This window comes from Rhynchophorus ferrugineus, unplaced genomic scaffold (assembly GCF_030347505.1).
Source record: "Rhynchophorus ferrugineus isolate W39M unplaced genomic scaffold, kcgeb_rfMv2 rfM11, whole genome shotgun sequence".
In the NCBI taxonomy this organism is placed as follows: Eukaryota; Metazoa; Arthropoda; class Insecta; order Coleoptera; family Curculionidae; genus Rhynchophorus; species Rhynchophorus ferrugineus.
In genome coordinates this window covers 31,367,473-31,393,166 of record NW_027472590.1, presented here as the reverse complement: position 1 = coordinate 31,393,166, position 25,694 = coordinate 31,367,473, and the positions used below count along the sequence as shown (strand labels likewise).

At 30.9% G+C, this 25,694-nt stretch overlaps 1 protein-coding gene across 1 annotated transcript in view; it reads right to left on the bottom strand.

Annotated features, from left to right (window-relative positions):
- Window positions 1-25,694, bottom strand: part of LOC143204946 (glutaredoxin domain-containing cysteine-rich protein CG12206) — a 109,961-nt gene that overhangs the window by 11,505 nt on the left and 72,762 nt on the right. Inside the window, exons 5-6 of the mRNA XM_076417904.1 lie at window positions 23,739-24,058; window positions 4,787-5,020 (exon numbers count right to left, since the gene is read on the bottom strand). Coding sequence (XP_076274019.1) covers window positions 4,787-5,020; window positions 23,739-24,058 — 554 coding nt within the window. The remainder of the gene's footprint in view (window positions 1-4,786; window positions 5,021-23,738; window positions 24,059-25,694) is intronic.

Here is a 25,694-nt window from a genome sequence, read left to right as displayed (position 1 = left end):
TGGTAAATATGCTGTCCAATGAAAGTAAAATAATATTAGGTGGATAAACTCTATCAAATGTATTGGTTTATCGGGCGATAATCCAATTTATCATTAAATAACAAGATATTACTGTATAAATATATATTCAAGCCTATTTGGTCATATGGAATCCAACTATAGGGACTAACAAGCCTAATACATCCATCATACAATGATTCCAAAATACCAGTGTTGCGTACCATTATTGATGCTCCGTACTATATTTCTAATAAAGTGATACAACGCGATATTCCTCTAGAACCTATAACGAGTGTAATTCAACGTGTTTGTGTGAAGTACTTCGAAAGAGTGTCAGTGCATCCCAATAGACTCACTAATCAGCTAAATATGGGAAATAACAGTGAAGTGCGTAGAATAAAATGTCTAGCACTATCCGATCTGATTACTGAACATATATAGACTTTAGAATAAACTATTTAATAAAACTAAATAAAAAAAAATAAATGAATTGTGCCGCCAAGGTGGTGTTGAAAAGAGTTTAACGTAAATATAATAAAATAACCCTAACCTACCAATCATTGTAAGTTCGCTTAAAAGTCCTTCGCTAATATGTGCATTCGATGTGTAGTAATTAAAATAGATTATATTTGATAAAAATATTTTTGTTTCATTATTTTATTTACATTAGAACTTATACATTATTATATATATATAACAATATATATAACATATATATATATATATATATATATATATAACAATATATATAACATATATATAACAATATATATAACATATATATATATATATATATATATATATATATATATATATATAACAATATATATAACATATATATATATATATATATATATATATATATATATATATATATATATATATATATATATATATATATATATGATATAAGTCCACTGTTTTATTAAATCCACTCCACTTGTATTAAATGTTTGTCAATTCTTAAAATAATCTCATTTATTTTACGCTGACTATTATAATGTTCAGGGGTGAGCTAGTGGAGTTTTGTTTTTGAGATTGTAACATATTTCACATTTCAATATGAAGGTATATATTATCTTCATTAGCGTTAGATATAATATATATTTTATCATATACTGGACAAATTGTTAAAACAAGTACTAGTAAGGTAATATATCATTGTTAAATAATTCTGTTTACTATATTATAACTTGTGGTCGAATTTCGACAACTAGCTGAAATAAAACCGAATACACGAACCAAGTCTATTTCACTGATGAAATATTCCAATTCTTTATAGAAAACTAATTTGTTGTATCGCTGACCGATTATATTCTGTTAAAGCCGAGAAAAATATAGACCGTGGCCCAAGGCCTCAACAATAATTTTACATTAAGCGCGTTAAATAATAAAGTGATCCTAAAAGCCCTTTAATATATTTACCGGATCCTGTGAAAGCTGCCACTACGTCAAACTGTTTAACTTCAATCCGTCCCAGTGGCAGTGGCAGGAAAATTGGATAACTCAAAAATACGCAGCTGATACCATTAGTTTGTAATTCGGTTATGTAGACGTTGACATCGGAATAGATTATGAGCAATCCCAACTTGGATTAATTGAAAGTTGTCGTTTTGTGGACGAAAAGTATAGTATCTAATATATGGAGACAATGTTGTACATACATAATCAAGATGCTTAATGTATTGTCTTTCACAATTATTCGAAATTGTTCTCTTCATTGTATTCTAGTTGAAGGAGACTGCTGTGTGATAAGTACGAACGTGTAACCGAACTAGCCTTCCGTCCGTTTGTCAAACGTATGCAATATTCATCAAAACAAAAGTGATAAGAGGTTCTAAACCTAGGTTCTAAAACTACCATAGGTGGTATCGAAAAGAGTTCAGTGTAAATATAATTAAACACAACCCTAACCTGCAAACTCTTATAACTGTGTACTTAATGCTAATTTTAAGTTCTTCGATAATATATGTGTTAGATTTATTACAATGTTAAAATTAATTATATTTGATAACATTATTTTTGTTTTTGCTTAATTATTTTATTTAGATTAGAATTTTGTTGTATGTTAAAGCCAAACTGAACTAAAAGTCAGAGTTGATTCGGCAACAGCGCGATCTTTTGACATCAAAAATTTAGATGACGTATGTGCAAAATAACTTTGGATAGACTGAATTGGAAATTCTACTCTAATAGAAAAGACAACGATCAAACAAAATATTCATACATGCAAATTACGAGTTTACAATATGATATGATCATGGAACAGACATGGTATAGAGACAGAACAAACAAGTATAAAGTATTTTTTTTAGAAACAAGCCTGAAAAGCTCCGTTTTCGATAAACTCCATCAGACAGTAAGAAAAAATTTGACAGATAGTGGAATCGTTAACAAGGTTCTTTTGATTAGAAATTAACAATTTGGTAACTGACTTGAACAGTGTATTTTTATAGTGGAAGATACTGAATGAAACTATTCTTTTGTGGGATTAGGGCCCAGTGCCGATAAAAACCAACAGAGAGTGATAAGAGCATAAACAACTAAAGATGAGTATTTAATTAATATAGAGTAATGGAGAAAATCATGATATAGAGTTTTAAATATTTATGAGTAGAGATATTGGTGTAATTATTTAGAATATACATGAGCAGTAGGTTAGAATTTATTAGGGTAGTATTTGGAGGAGGAGTACACAGGAAGTAACAGAAGAAACTCAACGAGAATTTCAGAGAATTATCAAGAAAAATAGTATAAAATAAACTAGTGAACGAAGGTGTTGTCAATACGCGCAAATACTTTAACTACCACTGTTTAACCGACAACCTATATTCTATTGGTATTTTCTTTAAGCCAGATATGTTATATGGCCCTGGAATCTGTGAAATGTAATGAGTGAAGTGTTTAGAAAGAAGGGTTTCGCTGGTATCAAAATAAGACTAGAGCTGAGCTATTTCTTCCCATTAAAAAAGGTTTTTAAATGAATTAGATGGTTTTGTTTGCAGTGAGGCTGTTAAGCAATCAGGTCCAGTTCCAGGAGTGACTCACAGTCATGTCAAATCATTGATAATTTCCAAGGGTCGTAAATTTTAGAGAGCCATTGGACGTAGCCGGTCTTGTGGTTACAAGAAATAGGGGGCTAGATATTTTTATAAATAAATCAAACGATCACTCATCAAATCATTAAAACTTGGATGTTCAAAAACAAAGAAATTGTTTCATGATTTATTTAATATTTTATTAAAAATTATTTATTAAAATTTTAAACAATAACATATTACAAGAAATAGAACTATTTAAATAGAAAGCATAAAAACACATATCATATCTATGCCAAAGCTAAGTAACTTTAGTATGCACTATCATTATTATTAATCAATAGTATTTATTGCATTAATTTCCCAAGGACAAGTCGTATGTGAGTGAGGAAAAAAAAGGCGAAAACCAGTAATGTACTATAAATACTACGTGACCAATTGCAATAAGATTTAACTTTCTAATTATTTACGATCTTGTAAACCTATAAACAATTTATGTTCGTTAATGTAGGTTTCTTAATTTCATTAAATGGTCATACGAACATGTGTTTAATTCAAATTGATTTCCTGTCGTGTTATTAGGATGTTGGTTTGTGATAGGAGCACAAATTATTTATATATGTTTCAGAATCATGCTGATTACTTACCTAGCGACTAGCTGATGTTTTGAGATCGTTACAGATCGCATCTTAGGTATTTAACCAAATGCTAACGTCTGAGTAATAAACTGTTAAGGGCTCTACGTCATCAGGATCCGATGGATAAATAAAATATTTTTAACAAAAAATTGGACCGACTTCAAAAAATTAGATTTTAAACAAAAAAAAACCTTCAGAATATGTACATAACAATCGTAATAACTAAAAAAATAAACAAAAAACGTATTTAACCTACCTACTACACGCATTTTATATTCTACTATATACACACAATTTAGCTTAATACCTACCTAAACCTATTTATCTATTTACAGTACTATTTTAACTACTACCAACTAATCACCTGAAGTCGGTGCCGAGCAAAAACATAAATTTGTTTTTTCGTAAATTAATTTTGTGTATATGTCACAACATTTTTTAATTATTTTTGCATTGTTTGAGCTCGGCACCAACTTCAAACTTATCAGTTGGTAATAGTTAAAATAATATTTTAATAGATAAATAGGTTTAGGTTTAGATAAAGTTAAATTCTGTGTAAATAGTAGAATATAGAATAGGTATAGTAGATGGGTTAAATAAGTTTTTTTTTTTAAGTTTGATTTATTTTTTCATTTTTAGTGAGTTTCTTATTTATTTTTTGAAGACGGTTCAATTTTTTTGTTAAAAATATTTTATTTTTCCCTTTTTAGCGTTTGATAGTTACTCAATAAATTACGCAGTTATTTTGTTAAGTATTACAGGTTATAACAGTTTATGTAATTTTTTTATTTTTGTTAGAAAAAAGGCTCATCTATTGCAACATATAAAAATATAATAAAACTAGGATAAAATTAAGGAATTTAAGATTCAAAAGTAGATTACTGATTCGTATATTAAATTTAGATTTCTTCAAATTCAAACAAAATGTCTACTCCATATTATCAGAAAGCAGTAGTATAAAAAAAACAGCAAGACCGCTGTAATTTCCTTCGTATAAAACGACTCACCCTTCGCACTTGTTCACGATATCTCGACGTTAAATCGCCATTCGTCAAACGAACTCGGATAACTAGCCCATAAAAAAAGATCGTAAAAACAAATCGAAATTACCCCACAGTGCTGTCCGTCGACGTAGACTTGCGGAATTAGGATGTGGTCGCAGCGCATCCGGTCCTTGATTTCGTTTTGATACTCGGTGCTCATGAAGACGTCTCTCTCCTCGAACTTAACCAGCAATGTCCTGAGGATCTGCTTCACCTTCATGCAGGCGTGATAGGTTTCTCGGATGATGCCCATCGACGTGGTGTAAACCACCACTTTGCCGGCGTCCTTTTCTTTATAGCTCTGCAATAAAACAAGGAAATGTATCAATTCAGTTTGAAGGAGAATGTGTTTTTCTTAACTAGAGATATTATTACTGTTTTATTTATGATTAAAATTGTCCGAAACATATTATTAATAACGATGAGAACTTTCGACTGAAATTGATTACCAACTGACTAATTTTTAATATCGACTGTTTCAGGCGCTATTTTTGGTTCGACTGATTTTATGACTTTTTATCAGGGACTGTTTCAGTCGACTGTTTTCAGTCGCTATTTTGAATCCGACTTATTTTATTACTATTTACTATCGACTGTTTCAGTCGTGTACTTTTAGTTACTAGTTTCGGTTCTGCTAGTTTCATTCGACTGATTTTTTATATTCTGCCTGTCGTCCTACCCGCGACCTTCAAAAAATATGCTGAATTTAGGCTTATATACATTTGTATATATATATATATATATATATATATATACATATATATATATATACATATATATATATATATATGTATATATATATATATATATATATATATATATATATATATATATATATATACATATAGTTTCATGATTTTGCAGTGAGGCTGTTAAGCAATCAGGTCCAGTTCCAGGAGTGACTCACAGTCATGTCAAATCATTGATAATTTCCAAGGGCCGTAAATTTTAGAGAGCCCTTGGACGTAGCCGGTTTTGCGGTTACAAGAAGTAGGGGGCTAGTGATTTTTATAAATAAATCAAACGATCATTCATCAAATCATTAAAACTTGGATGTTCAAAAACAAATAAATTGTTTCATGATTTATTTAATATTTTATTAAAAAATATTTATTAAAATTTTAAACAATAACTATTACAAGAAATAGAACTATTTAAATAGAAAGCATAAAAACATATATCATATCTATGCCAAAGCTAAGTAACTTTAGTATGCAATATCATTATTATTAATCAATAGTATTTATTTATTTATAGATTTTTTTGGCAGGTTTCTTGCAAATTACAATATACTGTATATTAATACAGAAGCATTTTGAGACTCTATTTTTCAAGATTGTTCACGTAACAGGGTAAAAAGATTAAAATTGTGAGTGATTAATAGTAAAATATTTTTTATACTCTTTATGGCAATAATAGATAATTTTTTTATTGACTTTTTGGTCTCGATTTAACTCTCTCGATTTTTGTTAAAGTCTTTTGACTGTCAAAACTTGTTTCCTAAAATCTTGAAAACAAAATTTAGATTCAAAAAGATCCAGAAATTCAATATAACCAAAAAGATTTGAAGAAGTTTTTTAGTAGCAGTTAAATTTCGTAAAAAATTTTAACCGTAAAGAGGTGATGGACCATATTCAATATTTATTCTAAATATTTCTAATAAATAAATTTCCTGATAGAAAATTGGTCAGGAGAATTCAGGAGAATAATGATGGTTGCGTCACTTTTTAGTTTTAGTTTAAGATTTATTTTATCAGCAGGTAAGGTAGAGAAATCTTTTTTACAATTTATTTTTATTATGTTATAACTTTTCAGTAGAATGATGCATTCAGCTAAACATTCTATAGTATGAGAATATTTTGAAAGAGAATCCGCAACTTCTGCCATCTGCAATCCCCGATTTACATAATCAGCATTTGGTATTACAAATAACGCTGAGGCGATAGAAGAATTTATCACAAAAGAGGTATATTCCATTCTAACTTACTAAAGAAAAAAAAACAGTACTACAACTCAGATACTGGCGAACAATGTATTTCATCTGAAGACATTTGGCTAAAAACTAGCCAGAATGAAATAAATAATTACACCAGGTGCTACAACAACTTTACAAATTAAGTAGTATTTGGAAATTCCACTTGTTGGGCATTTAGAAAACCTATTAAATTTTTAGCATGACCATAAAATTATATTACTTGATTTATATCAGTTACATTTAAAATATTGTGCTATACCTACAACAATTATCCCCTTCAAATACGTTTTTTCAAAATCTGGCCAAATTATTAACAATCGAAGGAATCTCATCATGAGAGAAAAGCTGAACATGGATATTCTATTTTTCAATAATGATTAAAAAATATTTTCATTCAATAATAAACAAAGCATTTATTTTATTTAAAAAGGTCTTAGTAGTTATTGTGCGATCATTTTTAATTATGTCATAGATTAATTTATTTATATGATTTCATTTTGATTAAATTTTCTATGATACATTTTGTTTAAGTTCAATATTGTATTATCAATATTTATTATGGTATCTTATTTAAAAATAACAATAAAAATATTAAATGCGATAAAATATTTGTGGGTTTATTATTCCATTTCTTTTTACAGATCCACAGAATACCCAAATATAAAAGTAATTCTACTTCCTTTAAAATGAAGTTATTAATTGCATGTTAATAGTATTCAGTAATTATTTTTTCCCTTTTCATTTTTAAAGTTAGTACGTGCAAGAATACGTACATCTCCGTCTATCTTATACTTACCGTTGGAAAAAATAGGCACATTTGAAATTAACTGCTTCAAACAATCATCTCCGTCCTTTCCTCTCTCACAAATTATATAGGAAAGAATTCGTACATCTGAAATCACAAATGGAAAAAACAGGCGAGAAAATAGTTATTGCTATTTTCAGTCGCTAGTTTTTTGAGTATCGACTGTTCCGACTATTTTTAGTCGATAGTTCCCAACGCTAAGAAATACCTTTCCTTTTGTCTCCTAGATTGTTTGTTATTAAAATTTTTGGAAGAGGTAGTGGGCAATTTAATGTTCTGTAATTGTTTTTTGAATAAATAATTGACAGTTCAGTCCTTATCAAGCCTGGAATACAAGAAACATACGGAAGTGTGTTTATCCTAATAATATTTAACGCAATACTCGCCAAAGTATTCCGAAAAGAAAATTAATGCAAGTACAAGGTGCTCTTTAAAATGAAATCAATCTTTTGCACAATTTATTATAACATGATACACCTCTAAAGCCAGTGATCAAATGTATTGTTGTCTGGCTGATGCTTCATTAATGATATTATCAATATTAGTTGGAACTTGAATAATAATGCTTTCAAAATTATCGATTGCGTCTTTCTTATCCCAGTAGGTTCGGTTTATATTTGCTGCAATTTGTTAAAAAACCGGATAAAACATAATGGAAAAATGTTAAAAGGCAAATATTGAATGTCGGATCATTTATTGTACTAATAGAGGCTGCTGCGCTACAGACTGTGTTGCTGGAGAATTGATCTTGTATAATTCTCAGTTACTCTTAATATAATTGATTTTTATTAATATTAGCTTCATTGGATACAGTTAAGTTGTTGAAATATGTTATTTATAAATATACCCAGTTATTTAATACAAGAAATATAAAATTATGAAGGTTTAAGAGGTTATGTAAATTTGATAGCTAGGAAAATGGAGCGTCTAAATGATATTAGACTACTGTCAATAAAAATGGGGAAAAAGAAAAATTTAGAGCGTGTTAGTAAACGTATTAAGTATAGTAGCTACCCAAATTGTCAAGGAATGTGCCATTTTCTCTTAAAAAGGAAGTAATTTTCGGTTTCGGCACGCCCATAAAGATAAAGAGACAGAACCTAAACAGATCTTACAATTTATTTTTCAAGCCTGTTCCTCCTGCATTATTTGTTTGGTGCTTTGGCTTTTAGTTGCAAAATCTGAGACAAATTTAATAGCAACCTTTATTAATGTTAATGCAAAGTTAAACCGTACTATCAGAATCATTTCTACTACTTTCATATCTTCAGTAATAGCACTCTGCTATTCTACATATTCCAAATATCAAGTTTCTTGCGAAAATGGAAATGATAGAAAAAAATCTCCTTATGTGGAAAGAGGTGGGAAGTCGATGGTTATCTCTGTTTTTGGGTCTTGTTCATCTTATAATAACTTTTCGATAACGTCTTTTGTTTTAAAGTTTCGCATTAAACTGTTTTTAATTAATAATTTTAATTGGTATTCACTCGTCTACTTTGCATATAAATTTGTATTTATTGCATTTTACAGAGAATGTACAGTGTGTGAATGAATATTCCTCCCATGTTTGAACTTAGCGTCTTAATAATATATAGACTATTACTGATTACTACTGTATTAATAGATTATGAGCAATCCTGTTGAGATATAAACAATATATTTCTTGATAACTCTGCGTATATCGAATAAAAAGATACAATACTATTTCGAACAGAAGCAAGAAAGAATACATAGGAATACAAAAGGTGATTTTGTTTATACACACAATGACGAATTATTATCATAACGTTACTAATATTCATAACTTTATTCATATTATTATATTCATAACTTTATCAATTAATATAATATTTGTTGATATCATTAAGCCATATTGTTTTATCATGCATTAAAGTCTAATTAAATCGTTAGATACTATCTTTATTTGATATAATTAATTAGCAATCGATACGAAAAGGTAAATAATATTCGACCACATTATGATAACGTTGCAATATTATTAAATATTGAAAAAAATTCCTATATATTCCCTAATGGTTCATAATACATTATCAAGAAATCTACTTGAAAATATATGTTTTTTAAATGCAAAAAACAATAGATTGTAACAAAAAACCTTTTAATATTTTTGAAACGTTATAGATTACATTGTTTACATAGATTACATAGATTGTTTGCGATATAGTTAAAATGTAAATATATCCCTAATTTTTAAGTAGATCGCGAAATGTTTGAAGGAAGATATAGCAAAGCCATACCTTTGTGAAGGTTAGGATTAATGTCAGCAAATATATTTAATATGTAGAAATTTATCAGCGCTTTTTAGTTTAGGATAAGCATTACCATATATGCCTTATATTTCTTAGTTGTACAGGTATTGCAAGCAGTTATATAAATAATCCCTACACACATTGTTATATTAATCTTATATATCTTAAGTATATACATTTATAGTTACATATTATAGTTTGCTTTTTACACGAAATCACTTCGAGAAAAATCGTAAATATATGAATATAATAATCATAGAAACTATAAATATTGATAAAATATACTATCACATCCCAACATATTAATTATATTTAAGGGGGTAATATTTAAGTATGTTTAATTACTCTGTCCAAATAGTAGTGTCATAGTGAACAAGTGAGGCATTTTATTGACAGTTTATAATATTGCTTTTTGAAATAATTACATAGCAGTGTCATAAGAGTAAATAATTTAACTACGTAAGTTAGTTTAACTAAGGCGTGTAGGACAAAAATATCCAAAATTATAAAACTTCAAGGTTTAAGAAATCATTTGTATTTGGTTTTTTTTTTATTTATTTATTTAATTCTTTTTAAATAATTTTTGAATTCATAATCAACAATGTTTAGCCAGTTTAATGTCTGAAACCACAGCAGAGCTGATAGAAGAATGTTCTGTTCTTGATATAATTTATTTGTATTAAGATCAGTTTCATTATATAAAGTTATATACTTGTTATATATTATTTATTATTATAAAATTATTTCTAACATAAAATTAAATAAAATATGAAGGTATAGAAAGGTAGGAGAGTTTATTTTTTCTTGTTTATCTTTTTACAAGCCAATTATTCTTCAAGTATGACAAGCCATTTTTTAGAATAGCAACTAGAGAGCGAAAATCGGTAAATTTTTACCATATATATACTATCGAACGTAAATACATTATTCCAACCAATGGACGAGAACATGGTAAGACTTACCAATATAAACTACAAAAATATTCTACTTTCAGTTGTCCTATCAAAGAATCCTGAAAATATATATAATGCTTTGAAACAGATTTTTTTATTATTTAATTATTACATTGTTACTAGTCGTTTCCGACTAACCTACAATTTGTCTTTATGACAACATAAATCTAGGTATATAAATAGGAGGACCCATCGGCCCTAACTTAGTCTCTGGTGACATAATGTTTATACATGTCACTGCTGTATTTTTTGTTATATGCACCTCACTACACAACATTACAGAAGACTAGATGGTTTGATTCTTTTGAATCTGTGCCCTTCTGTAATGTTATCCAAAAGTTGCAATACTTCAATATTCTAATGAGAATGGTATCTTTACTCATACCCCCTTGCAATTCTCTTGATTTCTTGGCTGACTGTGGGTATCTGAAGGTCTCGATATAGGTAGTCAGTCCTATAGTATTTGTTTGTTGACTTTGTTCTAAAAAATTTGTATTTTGTTTATGTTACTCTTTGCAGAACGAGCTCCCTTTTGACCAAAATCAACGACGATTTGATGATTCGGAACAGTGTTTGAAGATGATAAAGCGTAATAAAACCGAGCTTTGGCGTCGATATGTGACAATGGATGAAACATGGCTCCATCATTTCACTCCGAAGTCCAATCGAGAGTCACTCGAGTGGAATGTAGAGGATGAACCCGCTCCAAAACCTGGGAAAATGCAACAGTCGGCTGGCAAGGTTATGGCGTCTATATTTTGGGATAGGCATGGAATAATTTTCATTGACTACCTTGAAAAAGGAAGGACTATCAACACCGAATATTACATAGCGTTATTGGATCGTTTGAAGGACGAAATCGCCGAAAAACGGCCCCATTTGAAGAAAAAGAAAGTGCTGCTTCACCAAGACAATGCACCGTGTTACAAGACAGAGAAAACGGTGGCAAAAATCCATGGAATGGGTTTCGAATTGATTCCTAATCCACCGTATTCGCCAGATCTAGGACCCCAGCGTCTATTTCTTGTTCTCAGATCTCAAAACAATGCTCGCTGGGAAGAATATATTCGTCGAATGAAGAGGTGACCGTAGAAACTGAGGCCTATTTTGAAGCAAAGGACAAATCGTACTACAAAAATGGTATGGAAAAGTTGGAGGGTCGTTATAATTAGTGTATTACCCTTGAAGGGAATTATGTTGAATAAAAAAACTAATTTGACCAAAAAAATGTGTTTTGCTGTGGTCGGCCGAGAACTTTTCAATTGACCTGTTACGTTTTTTTAGAAATGGCATTATAGATATTCCTACATAATTTAACGCAGATAATTTTCTCGCATTTTATTCATTCCATATCTGGGCAAAATGCCGTTTTTTTTTCTGGTTATGATTGATCTCAAGCTGTCGGTTTTGGTTTCCTTTCTGTGACAAGAGCGTCTGGGAAGAGCATTCGACAAGATCTCCCCTCCGCCTTTGATATTTGCACGACAAAAGATCCCGATCTTTTATATACGTTCTTGTGATGAGATTTTTTTCATACAAGAACCTCGATAATAGCTGGGATTATCCAGCAGATATCGTTTCTAATTTTTTCCGGATTCTTTTTAGATCAACCCAAAAATATATATAAACATATAAGTTGTTTAATAAATTTGCGGAAATGAAACGGACATTTCCTGTATCAAAAATAAGAAACCAATTTGTAGTTATAAAATTGATTTTCGATATAATTTCCTTATGACAGTTACTTCCATCCCCTGATATAATATTTTTTTTATTGTTTCTTCGATTAAAATAATAATTAGTCTATATATAAAGTTTTGCCTCATTCTTTGAAGAAAGGGGGACACGTTGAGGTGTGAAATTTAGCACAGGTTAAAGCTTATATCGAGGAAGAACTAACTTGCATATGAGCATATGATAATAACAGATATGGTTCTGAAGACATAATATGTAATTGTACTAGAGGAAATTCTAAAGGTTAAGATATCTGTACATTTTAATGGTATTAACTTAATGCTTACTCTAACCATATTGGTGATAATAAGTAAGTTAATTTGTGCATTAAAAGTTAAAATGAACGTTGTGAGGCATATTTACAATCATAAATTAGTTTCATAGAATTTTAATTTCTCATTTATTGATGAGTTGTCAGTTGCTACGTGGTACACAAGACAAAATAGAAAGCAATAGATAAATAAAAGCCACAAAAGACAAAATTGAAGAAGAGCCATCTGAAGTCAGTTTTGAAAAATTGATGGTTAATTTAATGATGTAAATACAATTCTTTAATATACATTTCTAAATTGTAAAAAATAATTGTGTTTTCTATTGTTTCAATATACATGCCAAGTCAAATATCATTTTACAGTTCTGAAAATAATCTTACTTATGATACTTAGTTATAATGTTCAGTGGTGAAGCAATTTAAAATTATCATTAATTTAAACTTATGTCTGCCTGTTGATTATTGGAAATTAATGAAGCTATGTGAACAGGTATATTATATTTATCACATTTAGCTGATCTATCAACAGCACTTGCTATCTAACTAGTCTAGCTGCTAATTAACTGAAATGCAGAAATCATGTATTATATTATTGTTCTCCAAAGTTCCTTCATATATGACTTCAATAATATATATATATATATATATATATATATATATATATATATATATATATATATATATATATATATATATATGTCTATTTTACATCTATTTTATGAAGATTTCTGAAAATCAAGATAGCTTGTATAGTTAGCTTGTTTTACAACTAAAAATTAAACAATCTAACTTCTCTCTTAAGACCTACATCTTCACCGCAATATCAACACCTACGCCATACTAAAAACACGAAATTCAACTGTTTAATATTAATTGACGACCTAAATATTTATAATTAATACAAGACAGCTAGAAGAGAAAATATTTCGTGTTTTTCACTAATAATAGTATTGTCAAGTATCAGCACGAAGAAATCAATTAAGGCTATAATTAATTAACGTATTTTTGCGATACTTTCATATCTTTGATGCTATTGTTTTTACTACAGATGAATTCTATGCGAAATATTTCCAATTACGCCGTTAATGAAAATCAATTATCGGTACTGGAGAATATTTAAATCGAGATTTCGAACGGAAAAAGCTATTCAATTAAGAGTGAACCTATTAATAGTAGCGAGAATATGGGAGGTTTGATTTGAAACCGTGTTGACGTATATGGAGAAAGTCATAGATCACTTGGATTGGATTTGTATCGATTTTGACGAAGGCATCGTTTATAATTTTAAATATATCAGCCACAAGAGTGGTCTTAGACGTACTTAGCTCAACCTATAGATACTTTGGTTGTTCAAAAAAATACATTTGAAAGTACCAACATTACAAAGCTAAAGGCTGAAAGGTGGTCGCGAAGAATTGCCTTCTTTCTCTTATGTTACATTTTATTAGGTATTAGTTTGAGGAAAAGCTTATTTCGCTATTAAAATGACACATGTTTAGTAATACTTATACAAATATATAGTGCGTTTTAAAAATAATAGTCCTTGAAATATTCCTTGTAGTTAGAATTCTTTTTTTAATTCTGTTAAAAGTAATTATGCTTTCAAAAGGGAGTCTTCAGAAGCTGTTGTAATATATTCACGTTTTTTGGAATACTCTAAACAACCAATTTTGGACAATCTTCATGAAACTCTTCTCCAAATAGACGATAACAGTGATTAAGGTAGTCACTTTTACACAAATATAAGATCATAGTTTACTTATTCATTTGATTGCTGGATACTAACCTTCAAATACTATATATCATAATTTTATATCATTTTAATTATTAGTTAAAAAATAAAAATACCACCAAAGATAGAGAAAAAAAGAAGTTGCTTGAAATATCTCCCTTTTTATTGCCTCTAAATTAGTTTTAATGAATTGGGTGTTTTTGTAACCATTATCACCATGAAGCCCAAATTGCATTGGCATACTTTCGAAGTACTTCACACAAACACGTTGAATTACACTCGTTATAGGTTCTAGAGGAATATCGCGTTGTATCACTTTATTTGAAATATAGTACGGAGCATCAACAATGGCACGCAACATCTTATTTTGGAACCGTTGAATGATGATATATTAAATTTGCTAGCAAATAGTTGGATTCCATATGACCAAATAGGCTTGAGCACTCATAAAGCAATATCTTGTTATCTAATGATAACTTGGATTTGCGCCCGATGAGCCAATACTTTTGATACAATTTAAGTCCAAGTTGTTTTCGTTTAGCGAGTATGTGCTCCTTCCAGGTTAGGCGTCGATTTAGATGCATACCAGGATATTTAATATCCTCTGCTTGAGGGCGTTGGTAATGATTGATATTCTTCTAAGCACGGTGAAAGTTATATGGGTAGATTTTCTTACAGTGGCTTTAATGCGCCATATTTTCGATTACAGTTGTATTTACTTCAGATGGGCTCAGATGGGTTCATTGATGCCGTGTCTGGATCTTCATGAAAAGCTAAGATTGCTGTGTCGTCTGCGTATGTTGCAGTAGTTATTTTTGTGGTGTGTATTGAACAAACTTAAATTCAAGCCAATTGCGAGTAACAGACAGCAAAATTATCCATTTGTATGACAAAATGTCGCAAGAGTTATTAGCAAGTCTACACCAGTCAATGAAAGCTGAAAAAGAGGATATCCAAATTAACTAAAATAAGACCATACATTTTCAAAATTTACCCTATTTAAGGATTCAGGATATATAGGTCAGTTGATGGATGACATCGCTAGAGCAGAATCTCGAAATATAAAAGGCAACATGGATAATGCGATTTTAATTATTATTTGATTTATAAAGTCGTAAGAGTCTCAAACAGAGTAACAACGCGGACGCCAAAAATACTTTCTTGGCAACCAAACATTATCAGTTATATTTTCCTAGAACTTAAGATACCCGTCTTCGTGAATAAGAATCTAATATTTCACTTAACCATAGTTTGTTTTCATAATCCGGGTGTCTCCGTTCCGGCAGGATTGTGTCGTTTATTTCGGAGTTTATGGCCGGATATAAATTTTCACGGAGTGTGTTAAACAAGTAACCGGGAATTTTATGAGGGCAATAATAAAAATCGCCCAAATTTAACTACCAGATTGTTTTAAATTACTTCAAATAAGTGCGGTTATTTGTTGTTTTTGCAACATTAAGATTATATAGACGAATACTGTTAAAATAAATTAACTGCAGCTATGAAATTATAATTAAATTTATCGTTTTGAGCGGTAGTATAGAAACAAAAATGTACCAGGTTTATTTTACTTTTATAATATATTGTTACTCCAACAACATTTTAATACAAGGTATATACCAAATTTTAAACTTCATTCATCAGATCTGACAGTTAGACGCCAATATACCAACAACTGTGCGATATAATACATTCGTCTTGAAGAAACGGCCAAAGAGTCTGTCCCAAATATATTATACATTCGATCGCCAGTTTGGCTGTGGTTTTCTTCTAAATTGCATTGTTTATACTCAAATTTCAATACTGTAGCTACTAGTCACATCTGTGGTGGCTCGACAAATTGAATTGCAAGCTTCTGTTCCAATACCGATGCAATGGGTTAATTCACAGCAATTACAGTTCATCTTTTCATGAACCTGACATACCTTATACCCTGAACTTCAAAGGTTGTGCCAAGTAGCTACGGACTACAGATGTTTTTCAAAAACTAGATGTTTTGTAATATTATATGGCTAGGGGACTTTGCTTGATGCTTGAGCTTGATGACACTGACTGTAATTAGAGAAAATAAGAAAGAATGTCAGATTAATGTGAAGAAAGGAACTAATCGCTTTTTTGTTTATAATTTCTATGAATGCAATATTAGGTTTTGTTGAATTTATTCTGATTGGCAGCAAACACTTGATTCAGCAGTCATATTTTGAATAATTTTGTATGTGTTAGATTTCAGTCAGTCGTGTTTATGCTATCAATAAAATTAAATCGAATAAAAGTATCAAAATCCACACCACATCATTTATTCGCCAATATTTAATGTAAGCAACTATATGGTGGGACAAAAGTCCCGCTGCCATTGACGCAATTTCCACTGAGTAGCAATAATAGAACGATTATTTTCAATAAACATTGTCACTATTTTTGCTCGTTCTTGTAGCGTGTATTTATCCACAAAAAATGTGGACGTCTACATAACACATTGGTTAAAACGAAACTGAGCTAAATGTCACATAACCAAGATGAGGCGCAATCAAAATGGTAGCGGGACTTGTGACCCACCTTAGTGTCAAATCAAAATGATAGCTGGACTTTTGCCACACCCTTTCAAATAAATAATATATTTCCTAAGGACTTCCATTCTTTTAAAAACTGTTAGAATACACCTCGCAAATTGGATAATTATTTTGTTGTTGTGTTTTCGTCTACCTGTCAATATTTGGGAATTATCTTGTGTATCACTTTCCTTATATTATGACATAGAAAGAAAATAGAGATTTAACTTTATACGCAATTATGGAGAACTGTTTCGCGACATCTAGTATAGGGATATTATATTTATTTAAAAAATAAATTGGTCCTAAATCATCTAGATTAATCATTGTATTGACTGATGTATGACTCAGCATTGGTTTTACCTGTAATGTGTATATTTATATACATAGAATTTTTATCTATCTATATATATTATAATATATATAACATATACTGTTTTTTTAGAAACTTAGTCTATCTTTCATTTTGTTACTAAAAAATAGTTGACAGTTGTAAAAATATCAAAAAAAGGTCTGTATGTATTCGATACAAGAAGATTTAGCATCAATTTTTAAAGGTGTTAATTTATTTAAAGAAATATATTTCTACTAAGTATCCACATGAATACATTGTGGCATGAAGGTTAACCCAGACAGTTATTTACAAAATAAACGCAACAAGCAAGCAACATCTAATACTACATTTAGCAACTCGATCAGGATTATTAAGTACATGGCATCTTTTTGAACTGAAGTCACTAGAATTATAACAGGCAAGGATACAGATTTTGTTTCCAATATAATAAAATAAAAAGATAGAACTCTAATAGAAACTATTAAATTAAAGGCTCTAAATAAATGTGAAATTCAGTAAAATAATAGTAAGTAATAAATTTGTTTCGAAAAAATCAATTTAGTTTTTTCTTTCAATTTTATTAATCAATAAAATGTGACTTTGAGCTAGTCACGTGACGCTGTGGCATCACGTGGAGCATCTGCGTGATAAAACGTGTTTAAGAACCACTTAACTGACTTCACAACATTTTTTTCTAGCCGCTTAGGTATCAGTGATGAATATTTAAACTAATAAATCCAATTTGTAAAATTGCGATCACAGTAACATCTAGATATTAGACATTGCGAAACTTTTTTCCACAAGTTTACGAAAATTGTAATGCTCTTTTTTTTGTATAGTGTAGGGGTTTAATTGATTAAAACATTTAACTGTGTATCAAAATATTTGTGACATTAGATTGGCAAAAGAATTATGAGTTAAGATAACATAAAATATCGCATAATATCGAATGTATAGTAAAGCTATGCCACAATAAGAAAAGCACCGAGGAAACAGAAAAGACGTCTCTAGCAAAAGGGATGATTTCGACGCAACAATGTCATTTTAATATGATATAGTACATAATGGTCGTTGTAATAACTATATAAAAATAAACAAAAACCTTATTTAACCTATCTACTACACATAGTTTATATTCTACTATATACACACAATTTAGCTTAATACCTACCTAAAGCTATTTATCTGTTTACAATATTATTTCAACTATTACAAAACTGATCAGTTTGAAGTCGGTGCCGAGCCTAAACAGTACAAAAATAATAATATAATTTTACATATACAAAAAACTGTTTGTTCAGCACCGACTTCATACTGATCAATTGGTAGAAATTAAAATAATATTATATATATACATAAATAGGTTTAGGTAGGTATTAAGCTAATTTGTGTATATATAGTAGAATATCATCAGAATATAAATTTATTTTAAAATGTTTTTGTTGCGTTAAAAACTAAAGTTTGGTTATTTTTTAATTTTTAGTGAGCTCCTTATTAATTTTTTGGAGGCGGTTAAATTTTTTTGTTAAAAATATTTTTTGTAAAACCAAGTTGTTCTTAAATTATGCGCGTGAATATATTTCAGCAATTCATTTTTATTGGTAAAGATTTAATGTTATACTTAATAGAACAGCGAATGTAGTAAGAAATCGATATTGTTTCAGCGCGTTATATATACCCAGCAATGAATATCTTTTATATGGCGGCACACCCTTCATTCTCAGTGGAGTAAATAAAATATGTTATTAGCGAAGCCGCCGCTGCGACATTTACAGAAATCCACGATATCGTTCACGTGTATGACGGTAACGATAAACGTGCATCTCTTAACGCAAAACATCCATCGAAACACGTGCAGCATTCTTCTCTTCGTCAATGCTTTATTTTTAAAACTACAAATCTGTCTATTTCCTCCTCCAGCTCTCCGACAGATGGATTTATCGCCAAACGCATATACTCTACGCCTTCTCTTCACCTCCGAAGTAAACGCAACCAACTACGGATACGTATCTGGTTAATGGTTTTTTACGACAAGGGTTTGTCAAGGCAACAGTGCATTTTTTGTTATACGTACCTATAATCACGCCGATTATATAAAGTGATTATAGAGATAACGAAAATACTGTTGATAAAACAGCAAATATTTGTTATGTGCAATTAAGTTACTAAAGTTTCGTTTAATAGAATTAAATAAATGGTGTAAAAGCGATTTTTATCTGTTGATATTTTCTCCATATTTTTTCTCCTAAAACACAGACAAAGACATGAAAATCATAAAATCAAGAAAAGAAAATCATAAATCGTTCCGTATATCTATGGTACTTAGAATTCCATCTGATATTTCGATATTTTAGATCTTTTAATTTTGTGTCGTTTATGTTTTTTTTAACATGTTTCGAACGCTTATATGAAGTAGTTAGGCGGGATTGCCGCTTCTTTTTAACCGACTTCAAAAAAGAAGGAGGTCCTACGTTGGATTGTATATACTTTTTTAATGTATGTTCGCCGATTTTTCCGTCAATTACGGACCGATTTTCAAAATTCTTTTTTTATTCGAAAGAGTGGACTTCCGAGGTGTTCTCATTGGACCTATTTATCTATTTATGATATTATTTTTACTATCTACTATCTAATACTAGTAATAATCTACTAGTAGGTATAAAGGTATTAAGCTAAATTGTGTGTATATAGAGGATTTTCGAAATTCTTTTTTTATTCGAAAGAGTGGACTTCCGAGGTGTTCTCATTGGTCCTATTTGTCTATTTATGATATTATTTTTACTATCTACTATCTAATACTAGTAATAATCTACTAGTAGGTATTAAGGTATTAAGCTAAATTGTGTGTATATAGAGGATTTTCGAAATTCTTTTTTTATTCGAAAGAGTGGACTTCCGAGGTGTTCTCATTGGACCTATTTGTCTATTTATGATATTATTTATGATATTACTACCTAATACTAGTAATAAGGTACTAGTAGGTATTAAGGTATTAAGCTAAGTTGTGTTTATATAGTGGAATATAAAATACGTGTAGTAGATAGGCTAAATAAGGTTTTTGTTTATAGTTTATGCACATATTTTATTTTTAAACGTTTTTTTTTGTGTTAGAAATCTGAGTTTGATTATTTTTTACCTTTTAGTGAGTCCCTTATATATTTTTTGAAGTCGGTTCAATTTTTTGGTTAGAAATATTTTTTAATTCTACAATTGGTCACCTTCGAGAGTACTTAGCAACAGAAATAATTACCATGAATGGCAACATTGTTGCTGTTTCTTTGAGGGTTGTGTTTGCCTTATGTGATATATTAGTACATCCAAGGGACGTTAGAATTTCTTAAGAGCTCATTTCTGGAGACGCGACGTTCAGAGTCACTATCTTTTTCGTATTTATCTCTATCAATTATCTCAGGTTCCCAGGTGGTGATTTAGTAGGTTAGACTAAACATCTTTTTCACTTCAGATTTGTTGATTTAATACTTCAAAGGGACTGACCGAATTCTCAAATGTAAGACTTAGCTTCATGGAGAATATGCAGGTTCTTGGAGGTTCCGATATTTATGCGAGTTAGATCATCTTTATTAATTATTGACCCAATTGGAAATTTTTGCCTTGATAAATAGGCGCATAAATAGCATCGATTCTTATTATCTTAAAAACGTGATAAATTATATGACAGTCATAAATACAATATCCGACATTGCTTAGAATTTGGTACATGTATATTTCTATGAATTATTTAAGCCTTTTTCTTAACTACACATACGTACGTATTACCAAGAATTATACTGTTGTTACCTCGCAACAGTTATATTCTAATCAATCTTGTCATATTTTATATCACTAAATGGTGTAGGTGTGTACATTTTTAAAAAATGTTTTGCCTATGTAGGTCAACTATCTTTTTGTTTTTCGCTGGTCGCTTGTATAACTTAATATGTTCAAACCCCTCCTCCAGTACTTCCTCTTAACTCGTCAGTCTTCGCAAGTTTCACGTCAGAATCTGCTGTGCTTCTATTATCTCTAAAATTTGCAGCTGTTTCTCTCACTTATCTTCAATTCATATGCTTTCGTGTTTTATATCCACTTTTTTCCATCTATTATCATCTTCGTAGCCTGTTTTGTATCTTTAGATTTACTTATTCTTTTTTAGTATGTAGTACTATTTATATATGCACCTATTTGTTTACTTACAATTAGTTTAAGAGTCTAATTTACTAGCCTTTTTGCACAATTTTTGAAAAAATGTAGAACGTGGAAAATGAAGACTTTTCTTGAACATAAAGAAGTGTACGACGTGCATGTAACAGGTTAATTGAAAAGTCCCCGGCCTGACACATAGATAGGGCTACTAGAATTAAATCCATATGTTTTTTAGTTAGCCCTAACCCGCAAAAGATGCGTGTATAAATTTGACTGTTGTCGGATCATTAGTTTGTGAATTAGTTTTGAGATTTTGAGTGAATCAACTTTTGTTATTGTTAAAAAAATGGATAAAAAGGAATTTCGCGTGTTGAGATAATACTGCTTTTTGAAGGGAAAAAATACAGTTGAAGCAAAAACTTAGCTTGATGCCGAGTTTGCGGACACTGCCACAAGAATATAAACCATCAAGGATTGGTATGTTAAGTTGAGACGTGGTGAAATGAGCACCGAAGACGGTGAACGCAGTGGACGCACAAAAGAGGTTGTTACCGACGAAAACATTTAAAAAATCCACAAAATGATTTTGAATAACCGTACATTGAAATTAAGTGAAATAGCAGAAAATCTCAAGATATATTATTCACGAATATTTATACATTAGTATGAGAAAGCTCTGTGCAAATTGGGTGCCGCGCGATCTCACTTTTGACCAAAAACAATGACGAGTTGATGATTTGGAACAGTGTTTGAAGATGATTAAGCATAATAAACCCGAGTTTCTGTGTCGATATGTAACAATGGATGAAACATGGCTCCATAATTTTACGCCGAAGTCCGATCGACAGTCATCCGAGTGGACTGCACACGATGAACCCGCTCCAAAACGTGGGAAAACGCAAAAATCGGCTAGCAAGCTTATGGCATCTGTATTTTAGGATACATCTGGAATAATTTTCATTGGCTACCTTGAAAAAGGAAGGACCACCAACAGCGACTATTACATAGTATTATTGGGCCGTTTGAAGGAAGAAATCGCTGAAAGATGGCTGTATTTGAAGAAATAGAAAGTGATGCTTCACCAAAACAATGCACCGTGTTACAAGTCAGTGAAAAGGATGGCAAAATCCATTAATTGGGCTTCGAATTGCTTCATCTACCGTATTTCCTGTTCTCAGATCACAAACGAATGCTAGTTGGGATGAAATTTTGAAGCAAAGGACAAATCGTACTACAAAAATGGTATCGAAAAGTTGAAGGGTCGCTATTATCACACTTGAAGGGAATTATGTTGAATAAAAAATATAATTTTGCCAAAAAAATGTGTTTTAATCTGGTAGAACGGGGACTTTCCAACTGACCTGTTATATGACTATAATTAAAATTATGACCCATTAAACAATTAAACCAGTCAATAAATAAAATTATAGAAATATTTTGTTTTTATACATTGTAATAGAAATAATTGGTTTCCTTGGAATGCTTGTTAATCTAAATTGGTTTGCTGACTTCAAAAATGGTCGTAGAGACACTGATGATGCAGAAGGCGGTGGATGTCCAAATGAGTTTATAATACTATAAAACATCAACAAAATCTTCAAAATCGTATTCAATAATCGAAAAGTGAAGTAGCGCTAGTTAGCTAACACCGTAAAGATATCAAAAGGACGTATTGGCTTTATATTACGCGAGCATTTGACTATGAGAAATCTCTGTTCAATATAGGTGCCGCGTTTGCTCACTGTTGATTAAAAACAATAACGTGATGATGAATCTGATCAGTGTTTGGCCATGTTTAAACATAACAAACCGGAATTTTTACATCGATTTTTTATCGTGGACAGCAACTGGTAACTGGAAAATTTTGAGGCAAATGATAAATCGTTCTACAAAAGTGGTATTGAAATATTAGAGCGATCCTCGAATGATTGTGTGGGCCGTGATGAAGAATACGTTGATGAATAAATCTAATTTTGAACAAAAGAAAACGCCTTTTCTTTGTTACGCCCGGGACTTTTCGGCTCATGCGTCATGTTACACTTGATCTGATTTTGATTAATTTTTTTTTCGCATATTTATGCGGATTCAAGAATAGTTTAGATTCACCCCTGGACCTACTAACCTGATTTTAAACATTTATCGACTTAACAATATGAGTTATCGATCCAATATTTCAATCAGCCTTAATTATTTTACGCGTTACTGTACACCAATAATAATCAGTAAAAATAAAGAGAAAACCAATTTACTCACCCTTCCCGAGGAGTTAATTTGCAGGAACGTAGCGATACCGGCCCTCACTCGATTTTTAACACCCCGCACTGTACCCTTCGAACTCCTGATCGTAGACGCGTTGCTTCCATTGATCAGATCCTTGAATCCCGCGAAGGTCTCGTCCTCGATCACAGACCGATTAGACACGGCGTCCTTTTCGCTGTTTTTCTCGTTCAGATGGAAATCAAAAAACATATCCGAGTTCAGTTCCTCGAACTGCTTGATCAGCGCCTGGTTGTCACTCTCCTGCTGACGTTCCTCGTACGATTTCTCGTCCACCAAGTTCGGCACGCAGAGATCTGTAATTAGAAACATCGATAAATATTGTTATTATCAACGAGAATGTGTACATAAAATCGCATTGGGATTACGCAGTCGCAGTAAAGTCTATGACCGTGTAGTAATTTTATCAATATCATATCGACAAACGCTATATTAATTATCACTATCTAATGTTAGATTAATTCTATAACAATGAAATTATTTCAAGTAGTACTTGTTATTAATTAACGTCTAGTTTTATATATTATCGGCTCCATAAAATAAAAAATATAAAAACAAAATATTTCGATAATTTTATTTATTGACTGGTTTAATTGTTTTAATGAGTCATAATTTTAATTATAGTCATACAACAGGTCAGTCCCCGGCCTACCATAGTAAAACACATTTTTTTGGCAAAATTATATTTTTTATTCAACATAATTCCCTTCAAGTCTGATTATAGCGATCCTTCAACTTTTTGATACCATTTTTGTAGCACGATTTGTCCTTTACTTCAAAATTTCATCCCAGCTAGCATTCGTTTGAGATCTGAGAAAAGGAAATAGTCGCTGGCAGCCAGATCTGGAGAATACGGTGGATGAAGCAATTCGAAGCCCAATTTGTGGACTTTTGCCATCTTTTTCACTGACTTGTGACACGGTGCATTGTCTTGGTGAAGCAGCAATTTCTTGTTCTTCAAATGCGGCAGCTTTTCGGCGATTTCGTCCTTCAAATGGTACACTAACGCTACGTAATAGTCACTGTTGATGGTCCTTCCATTTTCAAGGTAGCTAATGAAAATTATTCCATGCAACAGCCGACTGTTGCGTTTTCCTATGCTTTGGAGCGGGTTCATCGTGTGCAGTCCACTGGGATGACTGCCGATTGGACTTCGGAGTGAAATGATGGAGCCGTTTTATTCATTGTCACATATCGATGCAAAAACTCGGGTTTGTTAAGCTTGATCATCTTCAAATACTGCTCCGAATCATCAACTCGTCGTTGTTCTTGGTCAAAAGTCCACTTTACACAGACCTTTCTCATACCAAAATATTCGTGAATGATATGAGGTACACGTTCAGTTCATATCGTTAGAGTGTCTGCTATTTCATTCAATTTCAATTTACTGTCATTCAAAATTATTTTGTGGATTTTTTTAATGTTTTCGTCGGTAACAAACTTTTTGGGCGTTCATTGCGTTCACCGTCTTCGGTGTGCATTTCACCACGTCTAAACTTAGCATACCAATCCTTGATGGTTGATTTTTCTGGGGCAGTGTCCGGAAAGTCGGCACCAAGCCAAGTTTTTGCTTCAACTGTATTTTTCCCTTCAAAAAGCAATATTTTATCAACACACGAAATTCATTTTTATCCATTTTTTTACAATAACAAAAGTTTAACCACTCAAAATGTGAATGTACTTCACAAACTAATAATCCGACATTTGTCAAATTTATACACGCATCTTTCGAGTAGTAGTAGACTATTCAATTGACCTGTTATTTTTCAATGTAGTCACCGTGCTCTACACACTTTTGCTACCGATTTGGAAGCTTGAATATTACTTCTTCATAAAATTTTGAGGGAAAATTGTCAGCCAGTTGCACACATACACCTCTACTTCGTCATTGCTTTCAACTCCTTTGCCTCTAAGTGATTATTTCAAGGCCGG